The sequence below is a fragment of the Lethenteron reissneri genome, chromosome 40, assembly GCF_015708825.2.
Source record: "Lethenteron reissneri isolate LAM-NWPU_2019-01 chromosome 40, ASM1570882v1, whole genome shotgun sequence".
NCBI lineage: Eukaryota > Metazoa > Chordata > Hyperoartia > Petromyzontiformes > Petromyzontidae > Lethenteron > Lethenteron reissneri.
The window spans coordinates 5,709,330-5,725,037 of record NC_083818.1 but is presented as its reverse complement, the minus strand read 5'-3'; the positions used below and the strand labels follow the sequence as shown (position 1 = coordinate 5,725,037).

General features: G+C 43.9%; 1 protein-coding gene across 2 annotated transcripts in view; it reads right to left on the bottom strand.

The window, feature by feature from the left end:
- The window catches only part of NPHP4 (nephrocystin 4), a 277,215-nt gene that overhangs the window by 255,518 nt on the left and 5,989 nt on the right, over positions 1-15,708 (bottom strand). The window contains exons 3-4 of one of the 2 annotated variants that reach the window (XM_061567973.1): positions 9,478-9,677; positions 4,631-4,695 (exon numbers count right to left, since the gene is read on the bottom strand). In XM_061567973.1, the coding sequence (XP_061423957.1) occupies positions 4,631-4,695; positions 9,478-9,677 (265 nt within the window). Of the gene's footprint in view, positions 1-4,630; positions 4,696-9,477; positions 9,678-15,708 lie in introns of those variants that run through there. The other variant, XM_061567974.1, reaches the window with a different exon arrangement.

Sequence of the window (15,708 nt, the reverse complement as noted above, 5' to 3'; positions counted from 1 at the left end):
AGTTCTAACAGAGTAAAATTTTAATTAAGATTTAAAAACACACATTCAATTGGCATAAATCAAAAATGCAACGTGAAAAAACGCATAAACACATCTTTTATACAAGCTGTTTTCAAATTAAAGAAAATTATACGAGGCAGTCTCTTTCACACACGTTTGGCTTTCGTAATGTAAAACACCTGCACCGTCAAATTTGATGACAAATTCTGATCTCTTCGCACGATGCTCGCTAACACAACGCGAACCACTTCCTCCCCCACGCAGAACATTATAATATTTAAGGCTTTCCACGGCGAGACCGCAAATACACAAGTCATTTGCGGTAATTACGCGACATTCAAACTTGCGCGCAACCTACAGCAGTTAACAAGTAAAGGAAAAGTATAGGAATGCCTCATCACGTCCGAACAGCCGGTGCGGTAACAACAAATTATGAACATTCTAGATTTGAAGCCTTCGTGACTGCAAGGATTCAATACTCTTTGGTTTTTTCGGTAAAGTCAAGTAGGTTAAAAAGGAAAACAAATAAACTAAATCACGACGTTTCGGAGGCAACACAAGCCTCCGTCTTCAGGTGGAACCGTCACAGCAAAAATTACTGTAACAGGTGGCTTGTGAAATTCCTCCCCGTAGAGGGTATTAATTCTAGATTTGAAACTTTCGTGACTGCAAGGATCCATACTCTTTGGTTACAGTCATTTTTGCTGTGAAGGTTCCACCTGAAGACGGAGGCTTGTGTTGCCTCCGAAACGTCGTGATTTAATTTATTTGTTTTCCTTTTTAACCTACGTGACTTTACCGAAAAAATTATAAACATTCAATGTGCAGCACAGCTGCCAGGGGTCTGTTTGGTGGGAAAAAAAAAAGTTTCTCAATTCCACAACTAAGAGACTTGACACCACTGCGCGAGTAAACAGGGCGTAGCTTATTTTGTACACTTTGCCGTTGACTAATTTAACAATACCCATTTTTTATTAACATGTTTCCGATTGCACTCGAATGATATTGTGCAAACCAACGTTATGTCGGGAGAGAAAATAATCCATGAATGTCGATTTTTTTTTTTAAAAGCTATTGATTGGTGACGCGTTGTAAATGCAATTAAATAACTTGAAATTCCACCAGATTTTGAACTTCCACTCGCAATTCTACATTGCCGCGGCCTCCACGTCACAATGTAAAGAAGAAAAACTTTGGCGTACATAAAGACGATTGATTATTTATTTCCTCTGCCTCGTGAGACTGGGCAGGCGTGTCAAATAGCCCAACGAGCATTAATATCAAGGACGCCCTGAAAGAGCTCATTACAGCCTGAATTAGATTAGAAATCAAATAATGAAAATGCAACTGCATGAGCATATATATTCTATTTTTTTTATTCCCTGAAACTTAAGATTTTTCTTCCACAGTGTCACTTTTATTCCCCTATATTTTGCTTTCACTAATCAATGTTTCACACCATTTCCTAATTAGAGAAAAGCTAAATGGATTTTTTTTAAAGCCAATATAAATGGCTGAGCCCCACAGTGAGGTCTGCTAGGATGGCACACATTAAAATCCGCCTGAGTGGTTTCAATCAGTGTTTTCGTTTTTCCAGGGCAGCCGTAAATCCCTGCGCTTCCTCCGTCACCCCTTAGCACCTTTCCACCCACACTGGCATGGCAACCCACACAACACACAGGGCCACGCCAATACACGACAAAGATCCCCCCCCCCCCACCGTATAGCCTCAAGCGACTGTCAGGGCAAGTGCTGTTAGGGAGTACTAGTGAAGGCTGGCACGGCGCACAAGGGGGGTGGGGTGGCCAGCACCACGCCCGACCGCCTTTGTCTCCCCAGTGGCGATGTTTACACACAGCACCAGGTACTCATTTGAGGCCGAGTCGACCTCTGGGAGGCACAGGACCGGTTTAGTTAATCATTACTGGTGTTCATACTCTTAGTTTTTTCGGTAAAGTCACGTATGTAAAAAAAATGAACTTAAAATTAATAAAAATAATAAAATAATAAAAATCACGACGTTTCGGAGGCAACACAAGTCTCCGTGTGACGGAGAAAATTTAGCTGTGACGGTCCCACCTGATGACGGAGACTTGTGTTGCCTCCAAAACGTCGTGATTTTTATTATTTTATTATTTGTATTAATTTTAATTTCATTTTTTACCTACGTGACTTTACCGAAAAAACTAAGAGCATGAATTCTTGCAGTCACGAAAGCTTCAAATCTAGAATTACTGGTGTTGGCCGTGAGCGGAAATTGAACTCGGGTCGCTGGGTTCGTAGCGAAGCGCGCTACACACTACCGCTCCCCACACACACTCACACGTGCAGAAACCGCCCCCCACTGTCCTCGCCCCACCGAGACGAGTGCAGCACAAACACCCACATAGTGCCATTCTCACCCAACACGCTGCAAACTACCCCGCTCGCTCTTTCAAGCCGTAAATTAATCGCCGCACACCGCTTGTAAACAGTGCAGCTTGGAGACAGATTAATGTGGCTTACATGGATCACATTAACCAAAGCTTGCGATTGTTGCATAGTACGATTGTTCCCATGCAGGAGCTTGCGTAACGCGGGTCACTTCGCATCCTAAAACGCAAAAGGCGTGCGGCTAAATAGCTATTATGTTAACGAGGAGCGCAGTTATCACACGCTATGATTGTATCGCCCTCTTGCCTTTGAGCGGAGGGATGCGCTGCTCGTGCCGTGTGAAACGTGAAAGCCTGTCTGAACGTTTACACGCGAACCGATGAATGTGTGAATGCATTTCAGTCACTCAGTGACAGACTAAAGTTTAAATAATTTTTGCAGTCACACCACAAAAATGTGGTGGTGTCTTGGCCACCCAGAGGGTCTAATTATGAAGCCCATATTAAACCAAATCTTTGACCATGTATATCCACCAACGATCTCACGTGGAGTGAAACGACGGAACTCGCCCAGATAATTAAACAGAAAAGATTTATATTCTGGGTTCTTTCGGTAAAGTCATGTAGAAGGGAAATAATAAAATAAAAAATATATAAAACAATAAAATTCTCACGACGTTTCGACAGCAACACAAGCAATCATCATCAGGTGTGAAATCCACAGCAAGAAAATTTGAAAATTTTCTTGCTGTGGATTTCACACCTGATGATGATTGCTTGTGTTGCAGTCAAAACGTCGTGAGAATTTTATTGTTTGATATTTTTATTATTTTATTATTTCCCTTCTACGTGACTTTACCGAAAGAACCAAGAATATGAATCCCTGCAGTCACGAAAGCTTTAAATACAAATTTTAAAGGAAAAGATTTAGTTTTTCACTTGTCAGCGTAAACAAGTGTTCTCTACGGATTATGAAGACGCAGTCTCGTGTTCAGTAAGAGAAGTTACTCTTACTAAAGCTTATAATGCTAACAGAAGTCTTGTAATTGTTATGATATTCTTAGGTTTTTTCGGTTAAGTCACGTAAGTAAAACATCAAAATAAAAATAATAAAATAAAAATAAAAATCACGACATTTCGGAGGCAACACAAGTCTCCGTCATCAGGTGGGACCGTCACAGCCGAATTAGCTGCATCAAGTGAAGCAATGATTCAAGATGTAATCCCTTATAAGCAAGTTGAAGGGAGGTGGAGAGGGGGGGTTGGAGAGCTTATCAGACTGTGGTAGCCAATGAATGGAAACGTATCGGGGGGGAGGAGGAGCGGTGATCAAAGACATCTTGAATCATTGCTTCACTTGACGCAGCTAATTCGGCTGTGACGGTCCCACCTGATGACGGAGACTTGTGTTGCTTCCGAAACGTCGTGAATTTTATTTTTATTTTATTATTTTTATTTTGATGTTTTACTTACGTGACTTAACCGAAAAAACCTAAGAATATGAATCTTTGCAGTCACGAAAGCTTCAAATCTAGAATTGTTATAATTACTATGCTTGTTTGCCCAGGAAAGTCTCATCAATTGCCATGACTCTGAGTCCTGCCAGATTTACGCAGCAGGGGGTGATGATTGCCTAAGTATAAATTGAGTAATTTGCAGGTAAATGTTTCATTTTTGGCAAATTTGGACTGCAACGTCGGCACACAATGCCCTATCTTTGCGAATTATGTCACGGGATCTTTAATAGCCACTGTGAAGCAGCCCACGAAATAGTTCATGGCAAATACCCACCTCAGCATTAAAATCGGGTTTCCTTCTCATCATAGCATTACTCCGTTGCAGAGGTCGCAACCGGGTACCCGATACCCGTACCCTACCCGATACCCGGCTACCCGTACCCGGCCGGGTACGGGTACGGGTAGACCGTGAGTCACTGGTGAGTAACTGTTTGTCACTCATTTCCCAACGTCTTGTCTCTTCTCACAATTCAAGTTCCTAGAATCAACCCACCCGCGCCTGCAACATGGTTTCATCCCAGAGGTCGCAATCAGGTACCCGATACCCGTACCATACCCATACCCGGCTGGGTACGGGTAGGGTACGGGTACGGGTACGGGTACCCGTTTGCGACCCTGGTGCGGCCAGGTACGGGTAAGGAATCAAAACCCGTTTGCGACCTCTGCTCCATTGGCAAAAGCTGTGATACAAATTGTTTGTATACCCTGTTCATCTGAAGCATACGAATAGGAAACTCTTACATTCAATGGGGTCTGCAAATTCCGGTATCAAGAGGGCCCGTGGGGTTCCATGGTACAGAGTCAACCTGCCGAGACAAAACAGCGACAGAACTCCGCGTCAGGGCACGTGCACCAACAACAATGCAGGGGACAAACCGACTGCGACAATGCCACACCACAAAGTATCGCCAGAGCATCTCTTCCTCCGGTGTGCCTATTTACCGAGCGGGCGATTATTCGGACGGCCAACACACCACTCACGCATGCAGGAAGACACTGCACGGCAACACGCCGGTTTGGCATTGTTCAACAATCGGATTAACGTGTGTTCCCATACGTCGTTGGCTGATATCCTCTTCGGTCAATAATTACTGTCAAACGGTGGCCATTAAAAAACATGTGACATGATCATGTGCTGAGGTGTAGGCCACCTTGTGCTGGTATCATCATCCACGATCACACTTTTTTTTCTTCGTATTACATGTCAAACAGATGAGCTTCACGCTTACATTGAGACTTGTGTTTTTTCTATCGACGTATCGCTGCCACTGTTGCCATCCCAAAACACTCGCAATGGACCCAATTTCATAAAATCCCAGAAGCTAAGCAGTATTAAGCCTGGATAGCGCATGGATTGGGTGACCACAATGCATAACAGCTTCTTATAGCTTCCAGGCTTATGGGGTTGTGCTACATTGGGCAGCAGTGGAGCCGTGCAGAAAAAATACATTGTTGAACTGCATTTCTACACTCCCATATTCATGCTCCCCGCCTTCAGAAACATGCACCGAACAAGCACGTGCGATCACTTATGACAAGAAAATAACCCACGTAAGCACGTGCGTCAGATGTTCTATGTTGGACCATATCTGCACTGCATACACCGTTTTGATTAGCCCCATGCAGACGCAAACTTTGACCAAATGACTTGTTCTCCTTCAAGGCAGTCAATGTCGACTCAACGTGACAGCCAAGAGAGAGATAACTGTGTTAAGGTTATTGGGTGTCCTAATTTTCATTATTTATATATGTTTTAAGTTAAAAGTTCCTGTCACATAAATAAGATCTGGTTTGTAATGTGCCTGGGTTCATTCATTCTCGAAGCGTTCTGTCCATAGGCCGGTCCGAAGTGCAATTTTATATTCAAAGTTGTTCTCACGTTTTCATTATTTTTCTTCCTCTTGGTGTTATCCCAAAGAATCTTTCCTTAATTAACCTCCTTCGGTGTCTCAAGAATCTCTCTCTCTATGATCCATATCCTTTCTCAAAGATGTCAGCGATCATGGCCTTCCTTTGATTTAGCTCTATCCGCAATATTACTCGCAAACTTTGCATTCAATACTCCCAGTTACATCCAATTGTTCAAATTGCCTAAGTAACTTAAAATGCTGTGTAATGTGCCTAGAATTGTCCCAGACAGGACATTAAATTCAGGATCTTGTTTTCTCATTACATGTCCAATAACAATTATTATTATTAATTTTCTTTTTGTACCTGCAATCCATGACACATTTGTTACTCATCGAGATGGTATCGCGCAAATTAAATCTGGCAAGGTGTCTCGAGAGACAGGTAGAATTCATCTGGGATGTCGTGGGTGGAGGTGACGCTTGAAGAAGTGTGAACATTAAACCAGTTTTCCTACGCAACTACCACGTCATGGGTACTGTGACTTACACTGTGTTGTAGGTTTTCTCGGGAAGTATGCTAATACTCAGAATAATTATTACTGGTAGAAACCTCCTGGTTCCACCAGCCCACAGGGGATTATTCTGTCCGTCCGTCGTGCATTCAAAAATGGGAGGGGTGGGGCTGGGTGGAGAGGGGAAGGTGGGGAGGGGCTGGGTGGGGAGGGTGGGGAGGGGCTGGGTGGGGAGGGGAGGGTGGGGCTGGGTGGGGGGTGGGAGGGGTGGCGCTGGGTGGGGAGGGGCTGGTCACCCCGTGGTGCCCTTATAAAACGCAACGTTTAACCTACTCACGCCGGCCTGTGCCCGCCCTCACAGTCGGCCATATTTACGGAATACACCACGCTGCCGTTGAGTTGACCCTGGCCATTGACCGAGCAACCCAACATTCCTACCAGCTCTCTCCGCAGGAATGTGTTTACTCAAAAAAAAAAGGTCTCGCCGGGTCTTGTGAAGTTTTCAGGAGGGTCAGACTGGAGATGATGAGCTAATTTCCTTTTGGGATAATTGTTTTCACGTGGTCGCTGGTGTGCTTGGAGAAAATTCATGCGCGCGATGATAACACTGAAAGCTGCCGCGCAGTTCACGTTAATGAAATATAAACCTCTTCTTGGTTATTTCGGTAAAGTCACGTAGAAGGGAAATAATAAAATAATAAAACATAATAAAATACAATTCTCACGACGTTTCGGCCACAACGCAAGCAGCCGTCCTCAGGTGAAGAACAGGTCTGTCGGAAAGACCTACTTGCTGAACTGCCTCCTACAGCCAGCACTGTGTTACGTCTCAGGAGGTGTGATGGACACACTACGGGCCAAAACTTGATGATCGACCAGGCCTGCCTTAAAGTTTGCATCCCTCCGCACAAGTGACACTCGTGGTGACTGAATCGTCCTCAGTTTGGCTTTCGCTTTCCTAAGCAAAAAACCAATAAAGATGCTCATAATAAAGAGAGTTCCAACCTATGTATGTTGAACTTCTTTCGCACCGTACATAGCCAACCGTGCTAATCGGAGGTACGGGGGAAGGACAACAATTCGTTTTCAATCTAGATGTAAAAGTGCATAGCTCCCCAGTTGGCTTCCTAATAGTATAGGAGGGGTAGTGGCATTGGTAGTGGCATTGGCAGGTGCGAACCTGACATGCACTCTATAGGAAGCACCGCATGGCAGATCAGACTTGTGGTGGGGGTGCAGTGAAGGAGCTGGGGTGAAGATCCAGCTGTCAACTTGGAGGGCACTCTTAATGGCACACACGCTGCGTCGATGTCACTTTGTGGAGCCGTTTGCTGTTATTTTGCTTTAAAAGTTAAAGCTGCATCTATCAAATGAGTGTTTGAATTTAATAGTGTGTTAACGTAGCTTCCACAATCTGTTCCGTACCGATTTTGCCGTCTGCCGTGCTCCCAATGGTTGCGAGTTTGCTCTCAAAGTTCTGGATTCCAGTGAGCCGAGAAAGTTGGGATGTTTATAATGTGTTGGCAAAAATCTTTTCTGGGAGCCCTGGTTTGCAGAATTTAAAGTTTTAATCACCCTATGTGCTTCACATCCAGCCAGCCTCTGCGTTAATGTGGCCATGCTTTTAAAGAATGTGCCAGTTTTACACACTTTGCAGTAATTAACGTTCTTTCCTCTGTAATTCCACATTTGTACATTTTCCTTGCTGTGCAACCTTGGCATCACTTCAGTTTATTTTGATAATTGCATTTTATGTACCTCTGTTTAACCAAGGCTAAGAGAACATGGCTTCCATATCAATTTTGCAAAGCACATATGGATATTTATCATATTTTTGTTGTAATTGAAAGCATTTTTTATTGTGTATCTACTATTGATGAGATAACTTTGAATGGTTCAATGACCAAATTCCCTATTCTTATAAATTATATATCTGGGTCTGTAAACACGACCCTAAATCGATGCAGTACTTTAGTAAATAATAACGTATATATATTCTTGGTTCTTTCGGTAAAGTCACATATTATTTGATTATTTCCCTTCTACGTGACTTTACCAAAAGAACCAAGAATATGAATCCCTGCAGTCACGAAAGCTTTAAATCAAAATTTAATACCGTATATATTTATAATACAATTGATTATTGTACTCGTGACTTTGCATACAATCATTCGTATTACACATTATTTTATGATCGTATGTGTTATGTTCATTTGGTTCACATATTCCCACATAAAGACGGTCACTGCATCGCGTGCTTTTAGATGCGGCTCTGCGGCCGTCTGGAACGCTCTTCCTTCCAATATTAAGAATCCACTGGAGCTCTGCACTTTTAAACCTAGACTGAAAACGAATTTCTTTGGAACTACATTTTTGTGTTTAGTTTGTTGTCCTTCCCCCGCAACTCTGATGAGCGCGGTTGGCCATGTACGGTGCGAAATACATTCAACATACATACATACAGAAACAATCGGATGGGGAAAAAAAGATCCTCAGCACTGGATCAGAAACATTTTTACCCGAATGAAATTTCGGCAGAGGAATCACACGGCCGGGGGGCTACCCACCTCCCCCTGCCATCCCTGCGAGAAGATGGGAGGGGCGGCATTATCAAATTATGATATATTTCTGGGTACCCAGCATAGGGACGCAGCTCACATGCACCTCAACTGGAGGTATCAACAAGCACCGCATTGACCATAATCGACGCTGGAACCGAATCACGCCACTTAAACCGTGCCAATTAATTGAATCACAAGGGTGATGAATCATTTACCTGCCTACTATCTAAAAAGTAAAAAAAAAAGAAACGATCATTGCGATATACTGGGGGCTACCACTACCACACGCACCGTCTTTATGGGGGTGGTGCTTCGTTTAGGATGACCACCGATTCTGTGTTAAGCGGCACAGTGGACATCTGAGCGACTGCTGGGTTGCCAGGCAGAAGCCATCCTCCCTTAGGGTACACGTCAGATGTAAAAGTTCCGGTTTAGTTTGAAGGTGTGGGGGGGGGGGGGGGTCCACACGGTGGGAATTGCTCCAAGGCCCCTGCACCTCCCAGCGATGTACTGTCCTGAACTTCGAACTGAACTTCTTTCACACCGTACATAGCCAACCGGGCTGCTTACCAGATCACCTAAACAAAAAAAAAGCTGATATCATCATCATCGAATAAAAACCAAAAATCTGAAACGTCCGGAGAATACGGGGGGAGGGAACAAACCGTTTTGGCTGCTTGGCAGCGGAGGAGGCATGTGTCTTGCTGCCCCGGGGGTCCTGTTCGCCCGTGAAGATCCGCAGGATGCCCCACCCGCACGACACGTTGGGATTGGCGCGGTCGCTCCTCTGCTGCGGTGACAGGCACACCACCTCCAACACCAGCACAATGGCCGGGTGGCACAGCGATGTGTTGAAGTACACCGGCTGCGACACGCAAGTGGGTGTTGTCGGGGCAATGGAGACAGGAAGGAGGTGAGGGGCAGCGGGACACGGTGGGAGGTTGTGCGGAACGATCGTTACGGAGAGATTGCCAGGGTAAAAAAACAATCGCTTATTTTATTTGTTATTGTAAAGCAAGTTGAATGAGCATTTAAGAAAACAATGTTTAAAGAGTTAGCCTCACAGCGTCCATTTTGACATGGAATAGTGTAAATCAATGTAATGGCAAACATTTTCGTCATGTTCTTAAAATGGGTTGAAGAATCTGGTTTTACATTGAGGGTTTAGTGATATTGTTTGCATTAAACTGGTTGATTTCCCGTCAAGTAATGAGAGCTACTGTTAAATTTAGCATCTACTACCACAAGCAATGATAACAAATGTATTCTCTTTAAAAGCACGAAAGACAAGCCCCACTGCATAAACATACACTCAACTCGCCTTTTGCCCGTCCAAGGATGGGTGTATTTCAGTAAATCTGAAACTTGCAAGCGTAAAGCAGACCGTGACATGATATTCATTGCATCAATGCATGTGCAATTTGTAAGGGCGCGGTGACACAGACCTATTTCATTTAAAGGTTATAATCCCTTGTTCATCACGACGTCCTTTTTACTTTTATGTCTCAACAGCGTTACGGAGATCACGTGACGTGAGGGTTCTGCCTTTGTAGTGAGGGTTGTGAGTTGACGCTGAAGAGGGGAGAGGAGGTGCCTCACCCCCCCATGTGGAGTGACGTCACCCACTAATTTATATTAATCGGGGGGGGGGGGGGTCCATTTGGAAGACGTCATCTCTTCATGATTATTAATGAGGGGGGCTGTTCGATGGTGGAGTGATGTCACCTGCTCATGATTATTAATGAGGGGGGGGGTGCTACACGTGGAGTAATGTCACCCACTCATGATTATTAATGAGGGGGGGATCCATGTGGAGGACGTCACCTGTTCATGATTATTAATCAGGGGGGCTGGCCGACGTGGAGTGAGGTCATGCATGGGACACAGATATTCTTGGCTCATTATAGTAGTAAATGATCATCGTACGCAGTTTATATTCAGTTAACGCAACCTACCGTCTTAACATTACAACCTTAGGCATGTTAAGAAGGCTAGGCAAGTTAAACAGGTTTAACAAAGTTTTAATCACTAAAACTAAAATTACCACATACTCCTGGCCTTCTAAATTGTATTGTAAACAAGTTCAGATAAAGGGCCCAAGCAATATGCTCGGAATTTATTACACATCTTCAGAGGCGTCGGAGGCGTCGCGAACCGCTTTCAAGTGTTGTTGTGTTGCCATCGGAGCAATGTTTGAACAAAAATCTAACGCAATGTCAACCGAACGAAGTGCCCCGGGGCCCTTAGTAAGGCACACACTGCAATCTGTGGAAAAAAAATAGGTGCCCGAAGTACTTATTGTATGGAGCACTCTAAAGGAGACAGTCACTGGCCGGAGACAGTGTAAGACAACAACAATGTACAGGACAGCACTTTAGATGACCTGTTTAGGACTCAAGGGACCCAACACACTCCAGCTGGCAGGCTGGCAGACAACAAAACACAGTGAAACTGCTCTTAAGAGCTTCTTGAGGTCAATGGACCTTACCCAAAATAAACTGACTGACCGACTTATCTGCAGTCTTATTATCTAGAACTATCATTTGTGCCCCTCCGTTGTTTCACAGGAACGCCTGTTGCCTTGCAGATGCATCATCCTATTACCTGCATGAGCGTGTGGATAAGAAGAAACACCCATAAGAGGATTCCCATTACGGGGAAAACGCTATCCTTTTAATCGGCTTTTTTTCTTCTGAATAAGGCAAATTTATGAATTTATCACCATGATCTGACTTTCTACACGGATAACAGCCACCCAGAAGCAGTCTCACAGAAGCGCTGTATTTGTCCTATTATCCATGTATTTTCAGACAGAAGATGAGTCATCTGGAAGTGGCGACACAATCATCCTATTATCTGCGTTTATCTCTGGGTAACCAATGAGACAGATGTCACGAGTTATTTTTGCGGAAGGAGCGGATAATAGGATCCGCCAATAGCATTGCCCACGAATATCAACATGGATGGGGGTTCACTGTATCTGCAAGGGCGAAAATGGTTTGTATATGTCTGCAGAAATGGCAGAGTGTATGTCTGATCCCAGGCAGGTGCTTCCTCTCCCTAAAGATTTTGAGCAAACGCATTGCCACAACTTTAAAAAAAGAGTCCTCCTTTAAATGGTTCCATGTCCATGCGTTTCTCGGTAGCCTAGCGAATACCATAAATGCATTTATTGCTTACAAATGTACAGAGATATCAGAAACGAGCAGCTGGCCGACAAACTAGGGAGTCATGAAGTCAGTCGTGTCAATGCCACCCTCCCAGTCTCACACAGCAACGATGCAATACTTTGTGCACTGCACATCCGCCCCTCGACATATCACTCTCCACCACTGCTCGGTTTAAGAAAGGCTGTGTGTAGAAGGTGAGTTTTAAATAGTCCTCCCATAATGCATGAAGTTGTGTGTTTTGTGAACACGTGCAACATACTGATGAATTTAAAAGGATGAAACCACCCAAAAATATATATTTTTTTCTGGGAGTGGACTCGTCTCATCGTTGCTGTCGTCTCATCGCCGTCGTCGCTAACGTCTCCGCTAGATGTTGCACTACGAAGGAGAGTAGTTGGCTATCTCAGTCAGCGCCGTCAGTGTTCGACGGCTAGTGTTGTGTACAGGCTAGGTTGAGCTACTGTGGAGAGTGTGCAGACGAGACCGTGAAAGTTATTAATAAAGAAAGTGCCTCCTAGAAACTCTGTCTCTGAATCGTTGACACTACACATGTAAGAAGGCCGTTCAATGAAGTGAAAAAAATATTTCTCAAACCTGTTCATTGACAGAGCAATGTGATGCTCTGCCAGAGTTCCCAGAGGAAGTTTCTTCATCGCTTTACATCACTCTCATAGCACAACTATCGGTTAATTGGTAACAGATTCATCCAAAGGACAAAAATTGGGATTTGCTACCAAAACTTTTGCTGTTGCAGCCCCCACTGTTAGGAATCCCCCCGTGTCCTCCTCACTCAATTTGAAGAATTTACTGCTTGATGCCAACTACAGCCACATTTGCAACACCCTGCGAGTATGATTTGCCAACTGTGAATTTGACGGTATTTTTCCTTTTTACTGCCGCTGTTATTCGTATATATAATGCACAATTGCTTCAATTATCCATATATTTAACTTTCCCCTGCAAGTTCCACCATTGACTAACCCAAAAGTCGAGTCGGAGCGTCATAGCTCATTGGGTAATTTCCGGCTTAAATCAAAAGTGAAGGTCGATGTCTCATCTAAACAGTGAATGGGAGATAATGGAAGGTGACATCTCGAACGATGAATGGTGGAGGTGAAGATTTAAGAGTGTGCCATGAAACTGCTCCATCAGACGCAAGGGTGTTTCATTTCAGAGGTGCTATCAAAATCGCCGCTCTAGAGCATCTAAGTGCCAAAATTAAGGGGCAGAGAGGAGGCTTACCACCGAACATGGAATCCTTTCACTACCTCTCCTCCAGTGGGCATTGCCTCCTAAGAGCATTCATGAGGTCATTTAGGCACTTCCCCCCCCTCCCTTTTTTCCTTCTCCTACAGGGGTATCAGAGCTTAGGGAGCCACTCAGGGTTGTAGAGTTTATTGAAACATGCGGTTTAAGACAGGTTTCCATTGCACGGTAATCCGTAATGTGTGTTTGCGCTGGTGGTCAAACCCCTTTCATACCCTGTGTGTTGTGTACTGGATATCGTCTTGTTGCTAAAATTACACGACCGACTGTACTTTGAGTTGTTACATCGGGGAGACGAAACGACATATTTCTGATCACATTCGCAAGCACAAGTTGCATCTGAAACATGGCAGGACGGATTATTCGGCTGTTGCCAACCACTGCTATAATGCTGCTGGTTCTCATGACATTGTGTTCTCCGATACCAAGGTGCTCTGCAAGCCTCCTGGGTACTACCAAAGATTTGTCCATGAAGCCATCCAGATATACAAACGTAGACATAACTTCAACCGAGATGATGGATTAAAATTGAGCAATCATTGGAAAGATGTAATTAACCGGGCAGTTTACTGCTAGACAGCCGGTTTAAATGTATTTTCATAAACATACCCATATTCCCAGTCTTTTACCCCCAGTTTTACACACGACCATCGCCATGGTAGTGTGTACCACAAGTTATTTTTTATCTTGCACATTTCAGTTTGAACTCCATACGTTGTTAGCCTGCGCGTTTCTAACTTACCCACCTGGCAGCATAACAAAATGCAGCTTAATCCTAGCTTGCTTATCTACTTCCGCCATCTACATCACAAAGCCCCAGTTCCGGCCCAAGTCGTTGCCTCCCAGCGCTCCCTCGGCTTCCCAACTTTACCTCCCAGCACACAGCCATCTCTGAGACACACTTAAGCGTTTGTGTTCTCGCTACGTTGTCCCCACTTGAAGAAGGACGCTTGTGTTGCGCCCGAAACGTCGTGTTTCAATTTAGTTTAATTTATTTTATTTATTTTTTACCTCGTGACTTTACCGAAAAAAACAAAGAGTATGAATCCTTGCAGTCACGAAAGCTTCAAATCTAGAATTTGTGATATTTCCACACTCGGCCATGGCAACGTGACACTGCACAGTGACTACAATGCAAAAATTACAACAAAAATACCTAACCATACCCAATTAATGTAATCGTGTATTGTGTGTGTATCATTATTTTTTTCCCCTTCATTAGCATCATTTTCAAATTCTAATCGGAAACTTTCAATGACCTTGCCATTTGTCTCCCGTGGGCAACAGTTAACGTACTTGGTTGGTAAATCGAAAAAAAAGCCATCACCACCAACGGTCAGACACTTTAGAATTCGTGACACCTTCGATTACAATTCTTGCATTTAGATGTGCAAGATACAGGCATATATGTTGCAGATGCAGCATACAAGGGCTTTTTTTTAAAGACCTAATTAAACACTTCGATGCGCATGCAAAGATGCAATTAGAGCCCGCAGCGGAGCCTATAAACATGGCGAAAATAACATATTGATTAAACCATTACATTAAACCGCGTTAGGCACGGGGGTAGGCTTTGAATGCAAAAGCAAGAGTGTTTGGATATTACTCTCGGTATTGAACGAGCATGGCTCCGTTGAGGCCTTCTGACGCTTTCACAAAAGAAAGCAAAACACCGCAGAGCACAATGAAACTCTTCGTCAGCGACGGCCGACGTTCGCATTGTTCCGACGTTCATCCGCTGCCGTACGACCGACAACGCTCGCGAGGACGATCGTTGAGAGTGACGCGGCGGGCAAGGTGAGGTTACGGCGAGCGCACTTAATGGTGCCCCAGGCACGTCGATGCGCTGGTTAAGGAAAGCGAGCGTTGACTGCTGGCAAAAGCATCAAATGACCCAGGCGGGGGGTAAGGCACAGGCACGGTTAATAATAACAACAACCAAAAAAGACTGCATCCAATGATAAGAAACATGATGGTGTGATTACGTTCAAATTACCTCAATTCGATAAGGGTTGGAATGCGCCACTTTAAATAGTACCAGGTAAGGCCCTTTAAATTGTACGAAAGGTACTCGACATAAATTCCGAAAATGTTTCTCTATCTCACCAAGCTCTTGTATCAACGAGTAGAAATTACACAGTACCGAAGGTAATCGTTTTTTGTAGGGCAGCGTGGAATATTTCTCCCACTATTGAACAGTTTTAAATGAGCCACGTTATTTTAGCTTATTACATTCTGGAGTGCTTTCACTGGAAATCTAAGAATCGCAAATGTTTCATCTTATAAAGTTTGGCTATTTAAAATACAGACCTCATTAAATAAAGGCGATGTATAATAAGTTTCTAGTTTCATGCAACTACACGGCACCACGTAAGCAAATAAAATAATGAATACATCGGTTTCCATAAAATAACCACTGCATTGTGCGTATTCCTTCTGAATACTATTTAGCTCACATTG